The 15829-nt window shown below is 38.9% G+C and overlaps 7 protein-coding genes across 7 annotated transcripts; 4 read left to right on the top strand and 3 right to left on the bottom strand.

Annotated features, from left to right (window-relative positions):
• The first annotated feature begins 57 nt into the window (after nt 1–57).
• SPOG_03308 (DNA-directed RNA polymerase I) lies at nt 58–1143 on the top strand. Its single transcript, XM_013169721.1, has 2 exons — nt 58–464; nt 656–1143. Exons 1-2 carry the CDS (start codon nt 196–198, stop codon nt 807–809), a joined length of 423 nt encoding a protein of 140 aa, XP_013025175.1. The 5' UTR covers nt 58–195; the 3' UTR covers nt 810–1143.
• On the bottom strand, nt 282–2983 carry SPOG_03307 (iron ion transporter). Its single transcript, XM_013169720.1, has 3 exons — nt 2335–2983; nt 1820–2256; nt 282–1761 (listed from the first exon to the last, which is right to left on the bottom strand). The coding sequence occupies exons 1-3, from the start codon at nt 2571–2573 to the stop codon at nt 1238–1240; spliced, it is 1200 nt and encodes a 399-aa protein (XP_013025174.1). The 5' UTR covers nt 2574–2983; the 3' UTR covers nt 282–1237.
• A 297-nt stretch (nt 2984–3280) lies between these two features.
• SPOG_03306 (kinetochore protein Spc7) lies at nt 3281–7223 on the bottom strand. Its single transcript, XM_013169719.1, has one exon. The coding sequence runs from the start codon at nt 7195–7197 to the stop codon at nt 3439–3441; it is 3759 nt and encodes a 1252-aa protein (XP_013025173.1). The 5' UTR covers nt 7198–7223; the 3' UTR covers nt 3281–3438.
• A 377-nt stretch (nt 7224–7600) lies between these two features.
• On the bottom strand, nt 7601–13579 carry SPOG_03304 (non-specific DNA binding protein Spt2). Its single transcript, XM_013169717.1, has one exon. It carries the CDS (start codon nt 13448–13450, stop codon nt 12254–12256), a length of 1197 nt encoding a protein of 398 aa, XP_013025171.1. The 5' UTR covers nt 13451–13579; the 3' UTR covers nt 7601–12253.
• SPOG_03305 (P-type proton ATPase Pma2) lies at nt 8517–11785 on the top strand (the record flags this gene model as incomplete). The annotated part of the gene is made up of 1 exon (XM_013169718.1): nt 8517–11785. One exon carries the CDS (start codon nt 8517–8519, stop codon nt 11655–11657), a length of 3141 nt encoding a protein of 1046 aa, XP_013025172.1. The 3' UTR covers nt 11658–11785.
• A 79-nt stretch (nt 13580–13658) lies between the features above and the next one.
• On the top strand, nt 13659–14410 carry SPOG_03303 (40S ribosomal protein S15). The gene has a single exon (XM_013169716.1). The coding sequence runs from the start codon at nt 13728–13730 to the stop codon at nt 14187–14189; it is 462 nt and encodes a 153-aa protein (XP_013025170.1). The 5' UTR covers nt 13659–13727; the 3' UTR covers nt 14190–14410.
• Nucleotides 14411–14536: 126 nt separating this feature from the next.
• Nucleotides 14537–15784, top strand: SPOG_03302 (Sim4 and Mal2 associated protein 4). The gene is made up of 2 exons (XM_013169715.1): nt 14537–14852; nt 14908–15784. Exons 1-2 carry the CDS (start codon nt 14711–14713, stop codon nt 15462–15464), a joined length of 699 nt encoding a protein of 232 aa, XP_013025169.1. The 5' UTR covers nt 14537–14710; the 3' UTR covers nt 15465–15784.
• Nucleotides 15785–15829: the final 45 nt, after the last annotated feature.

The raw sequence follows: 15829 nt of genomic DNA, 5'->3' as shown, positions 1-15829 counted from the left end.
AAAAGAATAGCGAACTTTCAAGATGATTAAAAAGTTGTTGTGTACAACGTTTAATGGTATTGTGCAGTACAGCGCTGTGCCTTATTATGGTAAAAATACAATGTTACCTGCAAATAAACCTGAGAATTTCAAGAAACCTTTGCTTCTGCCCATTTTCCTTTGATTCCGTAAATCTGTATATTTAAACAAGTCAATATGTCTGATTACGAAGAAGATGAAGGTTTTGGTATGGACGGTGCCGTTATGGAAGAAGAAGTGGATGAATTTCAAGTGGCAGACGAAAATGGCGAACAACAAAATGGCGGTTTAGGAGGAGAATCCACTGCAATATTGTCAGAAGACGTTGCCAGTAGCCGTGTTGGTCCTCCTTCCAAAGCCGTTGAAAAAGAAAAACGTATGACAACGCCATACATGACTAAATACGAGCGTGCTCGTATCTTGGGTACCCGTGCCTTACAGATCAGGTAAGTATAGCAATCAAGGCGAAAGAATAAAAATGGAATTATGAATGGTTGGAACTGAGAAAATGCATCAGTGAAGCTGCTGGCATTCTACTACCTTTGACCTGTGTATAGAAACATGTTCTTTCAAATGGAAACAATCCTTGTGATTTTTCATATAGTTATTCTCCCAGAAAACTAACCAGAATGTATAGTATGAATGCTCCTGTTTTAGTGGATTTGGAAGGCGAAACAGATCCATTGCAGATTGCCATGAAAGAACTTGCACAAAAGAAGATTCCCCTTTTGGTCCGTCGCTATTTACCTGATGGAAGTTATGAGGATTGGAGCGTTTCTGAACTCATCTAATGGAATGTGTGGCATATTAATAAAGTTATTTAAGAAAAAATAAGAACAATAATATTGGTGGTTTTTGGATTTCTCCTTTATTCAAGAAAGAAGTTTCTTTCCTTTGTATAGTTTTGAAACTATATACCTGGAGTTGGGTTATTGATGATCCAAACGTCAAGAACATACGAAAAAACTTCACTCTTCCCTTTGTTAGGATAGAAAAGTTTTCATAGAAAGCTCTTTAAATTATGAGCATGTCGTTCTTTTTCTATAATTATACAACCTGCTGCGGTTGACATTGTATTCTGAATAGCAAACATATAGAATTTCTGTGTATGATTGTATCACGGTGAGTTGCATGTTTTAAGTTTCTTTAAACAATCAACTTTGTTTTCTACAAAGTAGTATTTCTTCAGCAAAAAATAAATGTGCCTAGCTCTATGTTTTTAGTGAGTGTGTTCATGATGCTCTGGTACAGGCCCCAATTTCTTCCAATCTTGGATTTGATCTGATGTGGAAGAGAGAGGTGTAACGATACAGCTTGAAAGAGCGGGCATGGCATCTAGTATAATTTGTTCAGCCGATTTCGCCAACTTTGATGACTCTTGAATTGTTAAATCTGGTGCCATTGACAAAATGACATGAATCGCATGAGTATTTCCCAAAGTCATAGCAACTTTATGAGGAAAATTTGCTTTTTTAGATAGAACATCAACAACAGTTGTTTGCAACTTTGTGGATGGAGCTTTGTCAAGTATCTGATGGAAAGCTTTACTTGAAGATTTAAAACCAGCTCGAAAGACGACTATACTGACTAAGCACCCAAAAAGAGGATCTAACCATGGCGCTTTCAAAAAATATGCTCCGGAAAGTGCAATGAGAGATACTAGGCCAGTCAATGCATCCGCACGGTGATGCCATGCATTGGCGATCAATAAATTTGAGCCCGTTAGTTTTGCAACTTCTTTTGCTATAACAATCACGTTAATAACTTTAATAGTTACAAGGCTTGGAGTCTATACACTTACTTCTTTGAAACAGCCACTCCTTCAGAACAACGCTTCCAAGAGCTATTCCAATTGCTATGAAAGGATGCTGTAAAATTAACTCGGAATAATCGTGCGAATGTCCTATATGAGTACTCGTAGCTGCTCCATCCACGGCGTTGTGCGAAACCGAATCTTGAAAAAACATGGTATACAAGCGACTCACGGAAGAGTTTGCAATTCCTACTGATACAGCAAGGAGTAAACCAGAAACACTAAAAGTCCCTAAAGTTTCCCATTTTCCAAATCCTGTTGGATAGTCTCGAGTTGGTTTCTTATTACAAATTTTCAAAGTAAACAAAGTCACCAAATCTGAAATCATGTCTCCTAGTTGATGGGCCGCGTCAGCAAGCAATATATTTGATTGTAGAGCCAATCCGCCGGTTCCTTTAGCAGCCATTAATGCTATGTTACTATATCTGAATTATGGTTAGAAATGCCATCGATACAATCTAGCTCAATTTCTGTTTTGCTAACAGCATAGAAAGGAGACTTACAAACCCCACCAGGTCAATTTCACTTCGGGTGTTTGCTTTTTTTGTTTCAATGCTTTGACAAGCTCGAAGTAGTTTTTCTCATCTTCGTGATTATGCTCATGAGTATGAGGATAAAGTCCATGTTGACGGCAAAAGAACCAAGGTCGGTATATAGAAGAAGAGTATTTTGTGAAAGATTCTTTCGTTAAAGCGCCAGAACAACCTCTCAAAGCAAACGTTTTGGTAGTACGTGGAAACATCTTTGGAAGCTCAATTGCTGGAATTCACAGTATGAACAATCCTTTATTTGAGGCGTTTAACACTAGAAAGGTATCATAAATAAGCACTTCGTATTCTTCCTGAGTGTGATAATTTTCGTCTTCCTTTCGTTTCTATAATAAATATGTCTTGTTACACAGGCAATCGTTATAATTTCTTCTCAAATAAATATTTAGAAAAAAATCAATTAAACAATATAAATGTGAACTGAATGACTTTTCATGAAGAGTTCTACGCCAAACAAAGGGACGTCAGTGTCTTATTACAGACCTTGAAAGCGAAGGTATGTATTTTAAGGGATCAGCTTTAACAAGTAATAGATGCCACTAAAAATTCCAATTAAATCCTGCTTCTGACAGTTCGTAGGAGTCGTTTTCTTTCAAAAGCAGTTGCAGATCAATTTATAACTTAATCTTATTTCCGGATCTGCATGATCTACTCGAATGACTTTATCAGATCAAAAAAAGGATTACGATTTTGTATTTATGTAATATTTTTGTGGACTTCTTTTCTAGCTTTCAAATTCTATCAACTTTATTATTTATCAGAGTTACGGTTCAATAAATATATACTTTAACAGAACAAATACGCGCGTTCAAATGCTAGCACAACCATTGTTAGATGTATAATTACTTATTACAGATTTTTAGTACAGAGTTTAGGACAAGCATAGAATAACTAAAACAAACACGTGACCCATTATTATTAAATATAAATTTAGTATACACGAAAGTTTTGAGCATTTCCACTAGGCATTAAGGGGCAGTAAATGTGAAATCATAAACCGACACCCAATATACAAAAAAGCGGATTATGTAGAATATAGTTTTAATTTTTATCATTCCACTAGTGGAAAATGCTCAAAACCTCAAAACATGCAAATGAAATTGCATTCATAGATACTGAATGTAGCTTTTCCAAAAGAACGCTCAAAATTTCCGATTCTTGACTTAGACCATTATCATAAATTGAATGAACCCTTACGGAAGTTGCTTGATAAACATAACTCGCTCCATTTTGCTTCATTAAAGCCGACTCGGGAATGCTAAACTCTATTAAAAACTTCGTTGCCCTAGAGTGAAGATACATCTCCAGTCGAATTACGACACACTGGTTTTCTTGATAAAATGACACATAAGGCCAATATAATTTAAGCCTTTCAAATTCCAGCAAAAGTTCTTGTAATTGACTCCAATAAACAGCTATTTCGTCCAATTCCGGTTTCAGTAATTTGATGTTTTTCTTAATAATTTTGCTTTTGTTGTTGTGAAACATCTCAGTAATAATACCAAACACATCAGTTACTGTCCATGATCGCTTTGCTATTTCAGCTCTTACATTAAGATCCAGTCGTTGTTGGCTCACTTGAAGCAAAACGTAAACATGAAAGGGTTGTAACGAATGATTCCAAATTAGTTTCATTTCATTAGGTCGGATAGAAACTATGGTCCAGCCAAGTTCCCTTTGTAATTCTGACATTCGTTGCTGATATCCTGTAATTTCATCATACTCAAAATCCTGATTCGCATTATAAAATTCCCTTTCTTCCCGACACTGCAGTTCTAGAAGTTTGTATCGATTACTTAGGTCATCCATCTCTTTCCGCTTATGCTGCTCCTTAATTTGTTGTTCAAGTAGTGCTTTCTTTTTCAAGCTTAGTTCCCTTTGCAAGTCTTCAAATTTATTTTGAGCTTGGAGAACTAATTTTTGATTATATTGTCCAAACATTTCTTTTCTCTTTCTCAATGTTCCAACTTTTGATGACACCGAAGACAAATTCTCACGTAATCCTTCGAAAAAGGGAAGAAGCTTGGATCTGGTTTCCGAAACCTGTATCAAATTTTTTTGAAGTTTCATGAGATTCTCATTAAGTTCCTGCTTAATTCCTAGCAATAGGGCCTCCCGCCATTCATACCAATATCCCTGCGCTTGTAAACGCGAAAAGGTTTTAATTATCCGAAACTGTGAATTCATTAATGCTTTCATCTCACTTGACGCTTTTCTATACTCATAAAACAGCAACGGATTATTCTGATAAGCATCTTCAGCCATTTTTGTTACGAAATCCTTTCCCTCAATAATATATTCTTCCAATTTTTGACAGCTAAATTTGTACAATTCGAGTATTGGGAATTGCAAATAGTAGGACTCCAAAAGTTGAGCAGTCGTTAATTGAGGACTTTCAGCTGAACCAGATACTATTGTTTCACGCCTTTTTGAACTCGTTATATTGTCCAGAAACTCAATTTCTGTCATATTCAAAAATTCCTCCAATGTCAAAGCCGGCAAAACAGGATCAAATGCGGATGAAGCAACCTCCTGTTCTGCTTCCTCATTTTGTTTTTGTTCATCTGTAGGTACAATTTCATTAACGGTCTCTGGCATATCAGCGGCATGTAAGACACTTCCTTCCTTAATATCGTTTACCCCCATTGAAGAACTCAAATCCTGCGTTTCTTCTAAGGTAAATGGGCGTAATTTGACTGCTATTGGCGATATGAAGGAATCCTTTTCCATTTCTTGAAATCTGCTATTTGCAAAATCATCAGAATATGAAGATTCCGGCGCTAAAGATGCAGCTGCAGGGCCAGGATGCACTTCATGCCTTAAAGGACTTGCAGCCACAGATTTCTCAATTTTATTCGGGCTATCATTTTTGTCATTTTTTTGGGATGAAGGACTTGTAATAGATTCCTGCTCTAAAGTAGAGGAAAATGAAACAAATTCCAAATCATTCAAAGTAGATATAGACTTTCTGGCATTTCGGATTGTTGACAGTCGTTGTTGCCGTTTAGCTTCCATATCCACGGTTGATGTACTGTACCTTTGTTTACGACGAAAACTTTTTGTTGAGCTCCTATTCAAATTACTTTTAGGTGAAGGAGAAACCGAAGTAGCTTTCTTTTCTAAAAAGGGACTTTCGGGTTTACTGGGTGTCTTAGCATGAAGGTTGTAACTTAACCGTTTTGCTTTTTTATGAGGAGGAGTTTCTTCATATGCAACAGCTCTATTTTCTGGAGAAGGAAGCTTCTCTATTGGTAACGTGAGATCCATCCCCACTTCCTCTTGCTGTTCCGGTACATTCTGATTTTCATTTACAAGAGAAGATGGAAGATTGACGACACCTGTTACATCCATCGGTTCTTCATTATCATTTATCTGTATCTTTGAAGGAGAAAATTCATCAAATGCTTTTGTCACATTCATATCATCTTCACCAGCACCAAGAGTTTCGTTGTTTTCCGACCCTTGGAAATCAGAATTATAATCGACTTGATTGATGGGATTGACAGATAAAGGAAGAGGATGAACAGTCTGAGTGATGTCCATAGCTTCCTCCCCAGAGGAAGATTGAAGCGAAAGCTGGTTCGCAGGAAGCGACGTCGTTAAATCCATATCAGTAGGATTTTCTGAAGGGGAAGCAGGAATATTAAAGGCGGTAGGAGGGTCTATAGATGACTTAAGATCCTTACTAGGTGTACCAATGGTATCATCTATAGATAGTTCATGAGTGGGACGAATTGGTGATATATGACTGGAAGTAAGCTCCATGCTTATGTCCATCTGGTTCGGAAAATCTTCAGGAACAGTAGGTGGTACATCAATTGGCCGAGTGAGCATCATGTCTTGCTCTTCTTCTATGCCTCGAGCCAGCGAGGGAATTGACTTAGGAGCAGACGAATCAGCAGCATTATAAAGCGGAAAATGATTAGAGATATTCTTGACTTGTCGAGAAGGAGTTTGCTCTGTTGAGCTGGTTCCCTTAACAGACTCAATGCCAGAAAGGTAAGAGTTATCATCATGAAACCGCATAGTGACATCCATGCTCATTTCAGTTTCCTCTTCTTGATTGCTATTTGAGTTACTTTGTTTTATTGGAGGTCTTTCTGAGACTCCATAAGAAGCTATTTGAGAGGAATATGGGTGATCGGTAGCTGTCTGAGAAGGATTCGGTAAAATGGACACAGAGTTGGATAAAGGAGGTGAATTCGTAACATCCATGTCACTATTTGTCTCATTCTCTTCTAGCTGGGAAAGGGAGGAATGATTGGGAGCATTGGACGAAAGGGATTCTCTTGATCCCTGACTACTTCTCGATTCATTTTCATTATCAGACAATTCATTAGGAGATACATTCCCTTCTTCTTCGGCTGAAACAGCTGGCGTTATGGCAGCAGATGGAGGAGAAGAAACAGGAGGAGAGTCTGACGAAAAACGCGATCGATCCGACTCATTTTGATACCACCTCACACGAGCGTGGCTTGCAAAAGATACACGACTTCTTCGGCCCTTTGAATGAGTTGTTGGTTCATTCTCTTGCGGAGTGGTCATTTGTTTGGATGCAAACATTATGCTATTAGGAATACCAATCACGGTATTATTCAGTGTGTCAAAATCCTCGTTGTAAGCACGTTCATTTTTGCTAGCAGGATCAAGTCCAAAGGAAGAATATCGTTTAAGAATTCCTTTCCCTGGGTTAGCGCGTTCCTTCAATTCTTGCACAGCATGGGACCCTCCCAATGAATATGAACGTTTCCTAGTCTTTTTCTTTTCATACAAATCATCAGTAGCCGCAATACTATTACGGCGAGGCGATGTTGACATCGTCAATGAAAACAATACGTTTCCAAGTATAATTTGGTTGTGTTTAGGTTTCAAGTTTCCAATTACCAAACTCGAATGAAGTGTGCAATCATGCAACACACGAAAGAAGAACTTAATTACGCACTCCAACAAAGCTACGAATTCCTAATCTTTAAGCTTCATTTAGTTAAGGTAGTGAAATAAGATTAGCAGAATTGAGGATTCAACTGATTCAATAAACTAACGATATACAGCGTTCAAACAAACGGTGTTCACAATTGCTTAAACAAAATTGAATATCGTAAAGATCTGTCGTTTTAGTAAACAATTGCTCTTCTGAGTTCACAAACATGCTTGGGATATTATCAGATTAGGAATGTAAACAATTGATGAAATGATGGGCAAAAGTAACTTAAGGATATATACTCAACGTCTTAATTAATTAATTATTAAAGAAAAAAAAATAAAATGCTTTAACTTGATAAAAGCAACGGGCAAGTAATGGACTTTTCGAAACGAAGCCCGTTCCATCATTTACAAATAAGCAGCATGAAAGATGAAAACGTACTTATAACTAAACTGAGGTGATTTTTTCTTATTTTACCTCATATTTTTCCTTTTCCTTGTACTATTGGAACTACATTAGTGTGTATAACTTTTAGAGTTCACACATTTGTCTTGCTAACACAAAAAAGGGTTTACCTGTAACAACAGTTTTTTATTTTTTTTTTAAAAAAAAAATAAAGAGTTGTAGCAGCCACATAACTATAGCATTCGTATTGCACTGTTTACGTTTGCTCTCCATTTTGTAAACAAAAGACACCTTTCCTCAGCAAGATACAATTGAATGCGGATGGCGCATAAATTGACTTCCCCTCAACTAAAACTAAAACGAAATCCTCAGCCATATAAACCTTTTTTTTCTCTACAAAAGACACTCATATGCCAATAAATGCTGTACACGAAATGTGCCAGTCATGACTTATGAGGAAAGTGTTACGTTGACGAAGAGCAGATCCCCAAAACATAGTGTCAACGCCTAGTCATTATTGAAAATGAACCAATTTAACAGTCTTGAAGAGAAATTTCCACGTAATGCGACAAAAATAGCAAGACGTTATCGTCGTAATCCTGTAAAACAGTCAAATACTAAGAACCTGGAACGTTCTTTCCTTCTTGCACAATTAAACTATAAAAGAAGCACCTCCTGCTCTCTTTTGCTAAGCGCCATCTTGCCCTTCTTTCTTTTGTTGAACATAGTTGCATCGAAAGACACACTCTTTTGTAACACCTAATCATTCATCTAACAAAGTCTTTCCTTTCAACCGTCTTTTGACAACATGCAAAATCGAGACAACGATCCTGATCCAAGTGGGTCATATGTTAGTCGTCAATACGAGCATCCTCAAACATCTCGACAGGGGGACAATACATCTTCTCGTGACTGGAATACCAGAACATATGTATATGAGGGCAACGATCCCAATGCTTCTCAGCAAGAAACTGATAGGACCAGCGTTGCTTCTTCCGGCAATGAAAGATACACTGATAGCGATCAAGGAAACCATGACTCCACAGCTGTAGACTATGACAATGCATCCGGCGCCGTCGCTCCAAATGCACAGAATCACCCTCCTCATCCTTCTGATGAAAATGCTGCTGAACAACGACCTGCTGATACACAACCTACACAGCGACAGCAGCAACCTACTCAACAAGAACATCAACCCCCCTCTTCTCCTCCAGCTTCTGCTCATAATGAAAAGGCTGCTGAAGCAGCTAATCAACAGCAAGAACAACAACAAGAAGGTAATGAGGACGAAGACGAAGACAACGAGGACATTGATGCATTAATAGAAGATTTATACTCCCAGGATAATCAAGAAGAACAAGAAGAAGAAGAAGATCATCACGAACCCGGTGGTGTCAAAACCGTTCCAGAAGAACTTCTCCAAACTGATCCCAAGCAGGGTCTTTCCACCTCTGAAGTTGAACAGAGACAAAGGAAATATGGTCTAAACCAAATGAAGGAGGAAAAACAAAATAATTTCAAGAAGTTCCTTTCTTTCTTTATAGGTCCTATCCAATTCGTCATGGAAGCTGCAGCCGCTCTTGCTGCTGGTCTTCGTGACTGGGTAGACTTTGGTGTCATTTGTGCTCTTCTAATGCTAAATGCAACCGTTGGTTTCGTTCAAGAATATCAAGCCGGTTCGATTGTGGACGAGTTGAAGAAAACCATGGCTTTAAAATCCACCGTTGTGCGTGATGGACATACCGTTGAATTGGAAGCCCAAGATATTGTTCCAGGTGATATTCTACATCTTGATGAAGGTACCATCTGTCCAGCAGACGGTCGTTTAATTACTGAAAATTGCTACCTTCAAGTAGATCAATCTGCAATTACTGGTGAGTCCCTTGCTGTCGATAAGCATCACAATGATACCATGTACTCTTCATCTTCAGTAAAAAGAGGTGAGGCATTCATGGTTGTTACAGCTACTGCTGATTCGACTTTCGTCGGCAGAGCTGCATCTTTAGTCGGCGCAGCTGGTCAAGCTCAGGGTCATTTTACGGAAGTTCTTAACGGAATTGGTACTGTTCTTCTTGTTCTAGTCATCATGACCCTCCTCTGTATTTATACTGCGTCATTTTATCGTACTGTTCGCCTCGCAAGACTCTTAGAATATACTTTGGCAATTACTATCATTGGTGTACCAGTTGGTCTTCCCGCAGTCGTTACGACAACAATGGCTGTCGGTGCTGCCTATCTTGCCAAGAAAAGAGCTATCGTTCAAAAACTTTCGGCCATTGAATCTCTTGCAGGCGTGGAAATCCTATGTTCTGATAAAACTGGTACTTTAACTAAAAACAGACTTTCCTTGGGTGAGCCTTACTGTGTTGAAGGTGTCAACGCCGATGATCTTATGATTACGGCTTGTCTTGCATCTTCTCGAAAGAAAAAAGGTCTGGATGCCATCGACAAAGCATTCTTGAAAGCTCTAAAAAACTACCCTCAAGCCAAACAAAGATTATCTAAATACAAAATTTTACAATTTCATCCTTTTGATCCTGTTTCCAAAAAAGTTACGGCTATCGTTGAAACTCCAGAAGGTGAGCGAGTGACATGTGTGAAAGGTGCTCCATTATGGGTATTTAAGACTGTTCAAGATGATCATGAAGTTTCTCAAGAAGTCAGTGATGCCTACAGAGAACAGGTCAACGATATGGCATCTAGAGGTTTCCGTTCACTCGGTGTTGCTCGTAAAGTAGAAGGAAAACAATGGGATATTCTCGGTATTATGCCTTGCTCGGATCCACCTCGTGATGACACTGGTCGTACAATTCACGAAGCTATCCGTCTGGGTTTGAGAATTAAGATGCTTACAGGTGATGCCGTTGGTATTGCTAAAGAAACAGCTCGCCAACTAGGCATGGGTACTAATGTTTATAATGCCGAACGCCTTGGTTTAGGTGGCGGTGGTGATATGCCAGGTTCAGAAGTTTACGACTTTGTTGAAGCTGCCGACGGTTTCGCTGAAGTCTTCCCTCAACATAAATATTCAGTCGTCGAAATTCTCCAACAAAGAGGTTATTTAGTGGCCATGACTGGTGATGGTGTCAACGATGCTCCTTCTTTGAAAAAGGCTGACACTGGTATTGCTGTCGAAGGTGCTTCTGACGCTGCTCGTTCAGCTGCTGATATTGTTTTCTTGGCCCCTGGTCTTTCAGCTATTATTGATGCTTTAAAGACATCTCGTCAAATTTTCCATCGTATGTATGCATATATCATTTACCGTATTGCATTGTCCCTCCATTTAGAAATCTTTTACGGATTATGGATTATCATCTTAAACCGTTTAATGAATCTAGAGCTAATTGTCTTCATTGCAATCTTCGCCGACGTTGCAACGCTAGCAATTGCCTACGACAATGCTCCGTTTGCACCGAAACCAGTTAAATGGAATCTTCCTCGTCTGTGGGGCCTCTCTACGGTAGTTGGTGTCCTTTTAGCTATTGGTACTTGGATTGTATATACCACGATGGTTGCTGCAGGACAAAACCGGGGTATTGTACAAAACTTTGGTGTCACTGATGAGGTACTCTTCCTTCAAATTTCACTTACTGAAAACTGGCTAATTTTTATCACTCGTTGTAATGGACCTTTCTGGTCTTCTATCCCTTCTTGGCAATTGACTGGAGCTGTATTAGTCGTTGATATTTTAGCTACCATCTTTTGTCTTTTCGGATGGTTCAAAGGTGGCCATCAAACGTCTATTGTAGCCGTCCTCCGTGTATGGATGTATTCCTTCGGTATATTCTGTTTTATCGCAGGAGTTTACTTGATCTTGTCTGAATCGAGCAAATTTGATCGCTTTATGCACGGTAAGGCTAAGCAAGGCTCTACTCGTACACTTGAGGATTTCGTCCTACGGTTGCAACGTACTTCAACTCATCACGAACAAGAAGGAAAGAATGGTTAATTGCCAGCTCCTTTATTTTTGGTTTCTGTTTCCCTCAATCCTTTTTGATTTATATATATAGCTTGTAGATAGCATCACGATATATGAGTATAATGTTCTAAATAATAAGATTCTATTCAAATTTTCGCAAAAGAAAAAGAAAATAAATAAAAAAATAAAGAAGAAAATCACTTCAAATGTAAGCTAGAAAATACCTTTTTCTTCGAGCAATAAAAGATAACAGCGTCTATAATTCCAAGTAAATAATACCCAATCATAACATCCTAAAAAGCAACTCGTCAAAGAAAGTAACAATAAGCAAATTTAAATAGCAAAGGTTTTTACTGATAGGAAATACTTACTTTAAGGCAGAGGAAGTACTATTAAAGTAATCGATTGATCCGGAGAGGAATTACAAACAGTTTCATAAACTGGTAACGAAGAGTTTATTTTAGCACGTATAGCGAATAAAAAAGCTGCATTCGGTAGATATATATCAGTAACAAGAGTAAGGATTGGAGACATCGATAACAATAATTTATAACAAAGGAAGGACGTTTTAACAAATAATAAGAGAGCCGAACGCCTAATAAAGTAAGACTCCTTAAGCTATACAGCTAACCTTTTGAAAGCCTTTTTCTCCGTTTAGCCATTTCCAGCTCTCTTTCTCTTTGCTCTTCTAATTCATCCTCATGGCGAGCAGCCCGAGCAGCAGCTTGTTCTTCGCGCCATACATCTTGTCCGGTAGCCTCCATATCGTCATCATCGCTATACAAAGCATCACGGGAGACATAATCTTGTTTCCGTTTTCCAAAAATTTTCCAAATCTCAGAAGACACGTCTGATACACCATCTCCTTCATCATCAGATACAACAAAGTCATCTCTAGGACGATTTTTCGATTTTAACTTTGAGGCACGAGATGAAGATGAAGCAACAGAAGGAGGAACCTTCGCGGGCCTATCGGCAGCATTTGCAATGTTTTGTTTACTTACACCTGCCGAAGACCTGGATTTTGGTAGGGAGCGCGATACACCACTAGCGGTTTTGGACTTCAGCGCGAGTTTTGTGTCATTTGGCATACCCGTTCGTTTTCGCATAATTTCATCTTGTACTTCTGCAACAGACCGCTTGTCACGTTTGGGGCCAGCCTGCAATTGGACCAGTTCACCAGGACGAGAGCCTACTTTATTTCTTATTCCGCTGAAAGGCGCATTTGCAGACGAAGAACGAGCTAAATTAGAGGCCGGCCCAGTAGGTCTAGGAGAGTCTGCTTTTAACCATGCTAAGGACGCAGGAGTTGATGGATTAGACGATGTAGCGCCAATACGATTACTCACACCAAAAGGATCCTTTGTGGGGGATTTTTCAGGAGTTTTAGAAGACCGCTTAAGAGCAGAAGAGGTATTCACCTTAGTATTATCTTTTGTGACGGAAGATAGTTTTTGAGAGTCAGACGCCTGACGAAGTAATTCATTGTAAGAAACCGGTTTCTTCTTCTCTAATCGCTCCTTGTCTTTTTGCTCTCGCAACACTCGAGCCTCGTCTGCTGATATAGGAGGACGTTCAGATCTTTTAGCATTTTCGGAGGCTCGCTTCTGTTCTTTCGTTTGAAGTCGTTTCTGTTCTTCTTCGTATTTTATACGCAACTCGCGTTCTCTTTGAGCTCGTCGTGCCCGGTCTCGCTCTTCCTTTAATTCAATTGCCTTCGCACGAACCTGCGCCTTTTTCAACTGCTCCAGTTGCGTAACAGTTTGAGCAGATTGACTATCTGCGAGCGCCATAAGCTTTTGGAAAGATGGTGTTCCGGCCATTACTAAATTCCTTTCTTGCAGTCGATTTTTTTGCAAAAATCCAATATTTCCTTAAATTAGACCATGCCACTTAGTTCTTCTCCTTTAAATTTCCTATAAATAGAGGTAGTCGACAAGTTTATATTCTTGGTCAGTATAACAACGAAGATCATCTCTAGGCTTCACTAAATGAAATTGACTAGGGTAGGGTAACGTGACTGTTTATACGCGATCATCCTACAGACACGAAAGTCGGTTTTGGCGGAGTTTTGACCATCACCAACTACTGTTTTGCAAAATGGCCGAAGAACACGATGAAGCCCTCCGCGCTGCTGAATTAAGAAAGAGAAGAACTTTCCGTACCTTTGCTTACCGCGGTGTTGAGCTTGAAAAGCTCTTGGATCTTTCTGCTGAGGAATTGATTGAATTGTTCCCTGCTCGTCTTCGTCGCCGCATGCTCCGTGGTCTTGGAGCCGGTGCTTCTCGCTTCATCAAGAAGCTTCGTAAGGCTAAGGCTGAGGCTCCTGTCAACGAGAAGCCTGCCGTTGTCAAGACCCACTTGCGTAGCATGATCATCCTTCCTGAGATGGTGGGCTCTCTTGTTGGTATCTACAACGGTAAGCTTTTCAACCAAGTTGAAATTCGCCCCGAAATGATTGGTCATTACTTGGGTGAATTCTCTATCTCCTATAAGCCCACCAGACACGGCCGTCCCGGTATTGGTGCTACTCACAGCTCTCGTTTCATTCCTCTCAAGTAAAAAAATGGAAAAGAGGGTGTGCGAAAACATGGAAAAAGCTGGATATATGGTTGGGTATGTCCGTGCCTTTGCTTCCTATACGCCTTTCCATGTATTGTATATTCGCATAAAAATTTTTTCCCGTTTTCTATGAAATGGTAAAGTTGGCTCAAGTTTGATGTATTTGTGAAAGTGGTATATGAATGTAAAAGTTGGAGGGTAGTAGTATTGCAAAAGTAAACAACTAGCTGGTAACGTTTTGTATCACAAATATGTAAGCCCGTAGGGATTGTAAGGCTAAGCATGAAGGGATGTTTGATAAACTATAAGTTCGTGCCGTTGCGGTTCTGCATCACCAGTATAACTATAGAAAACATTCATAGAATGCTTTAATTAGCATCATTTAAATTCGGGTCGACAATATTTTGTCCTGGAAATATAGTATTTACGATCTTCTCACACAGACTGCCGTTATTTTCAAATGAATGATTTTTGACTTAAAAAGTTCAGAAAATATGACTTGAGTAGAAACATTTAAGAATATGGAAATTTATGATAAAAAGAAGTCATTTTTGACACGCCAGATCCAGCTTTTGTCGCACCCTTTACAAATTCCCAAAAAGTTGCATACACAGTCAGAATCAAATGATTTAAACGAGTCGGTTGTAGAACGGGTTTTCCAAAGTCAGTAGATAACTGGTACGCCTAGACTATGGAGACTTATTAACTCAGGTAATAGGATTACATTTGAGAGTGAAAAGACACATACGATTCAACTACTCACAGCAAGCAACTCAACATGTTGCAGCTCAAATAAGGAAGCTTTACGAACAAAGTACTCAACTTGAAGACTTATCCTCACTTCCTCACTATTTGTATGGCGAGTTTGATTTGCGTGACATTGTAAGTTTGCAAGATTTACCTCACCCTTGGCCATTTCAAATAGAGCAAAATGAGCAAGAAAAGCAAAGTCAGCAGGATCGATACGACATGCAAATTGGAGAACTAATTTCTTTATTGTCTGCTCTAGACCAAATAAAACAAGAACGAAAAGTCTTAGAGGACTACCGAATGTCTCTAGAGCCGTTTCTAGATACTTCTCAATCGCCTGAAAGACAACAATGGAAAAAGAACCCAGAATTGTCGGCCCTTCTTTCCTCAGTCAACGTCGCAATTGCTAAAACCAGTGCTCGTCTCCGGGATGTCCCTTTTATGCCTTCTTCAAATTCAGCAACTAGAGATCAGATTTTTCCCCTTGAAAAGAAACTAAAGGACCAGCATTTTCGCAATCCTTGATTCCGTGAGCACAGGATACGCTGAAAAGCTCGTTGATGAATGACATTCTGATTATAATCATTGATCTTTAGGTTTTTAATTTTGAGTATCCTATGAAAGGAAAACCTGGTCCCTTAATCTAAAATTACCTATTCATGATTCAAGGATTTTGCGAAATCTAGCTGTCAATTTTAATTCGCACCTGAAACCTAATCTCATATTTTTTAAACAACTTGTACATTAAGTTTTGTATATTTGCGATTAACGGATTCCGACTGTTAAAGCAAAGCGAATCCACAGAATGATGGTCGACTACAAATTACAAAATTATGTAAAAAAAAAAAAAAAAAAAAAAAAAAAAAAATAAGAATAGAATAAGAAAGAAC

Source organism: Schizosaccharomyces cryophilus, assembly GCF_000004155.1.
Source record: "Schizosaccharomyces cryophilus OY26 unplaced genomic scaffold supercont4.7, whole genome shotgun sequence".
In the NCBI taxonomy this organism is placed as follows: domain Eukaryota; kingdom Fungi; phylum Ascomycota; class Schizosaccharomycetes; order Schizosaccharomycetales; family Schizosaccharomycetaceae; genus Schizosaccharomyces; species Schizosaccharomyces cryophilus.
Note: the sequence above shows the minus strand (reverse complement) of the source record. Positions and strands in the feature narration are given on the sequence as shown.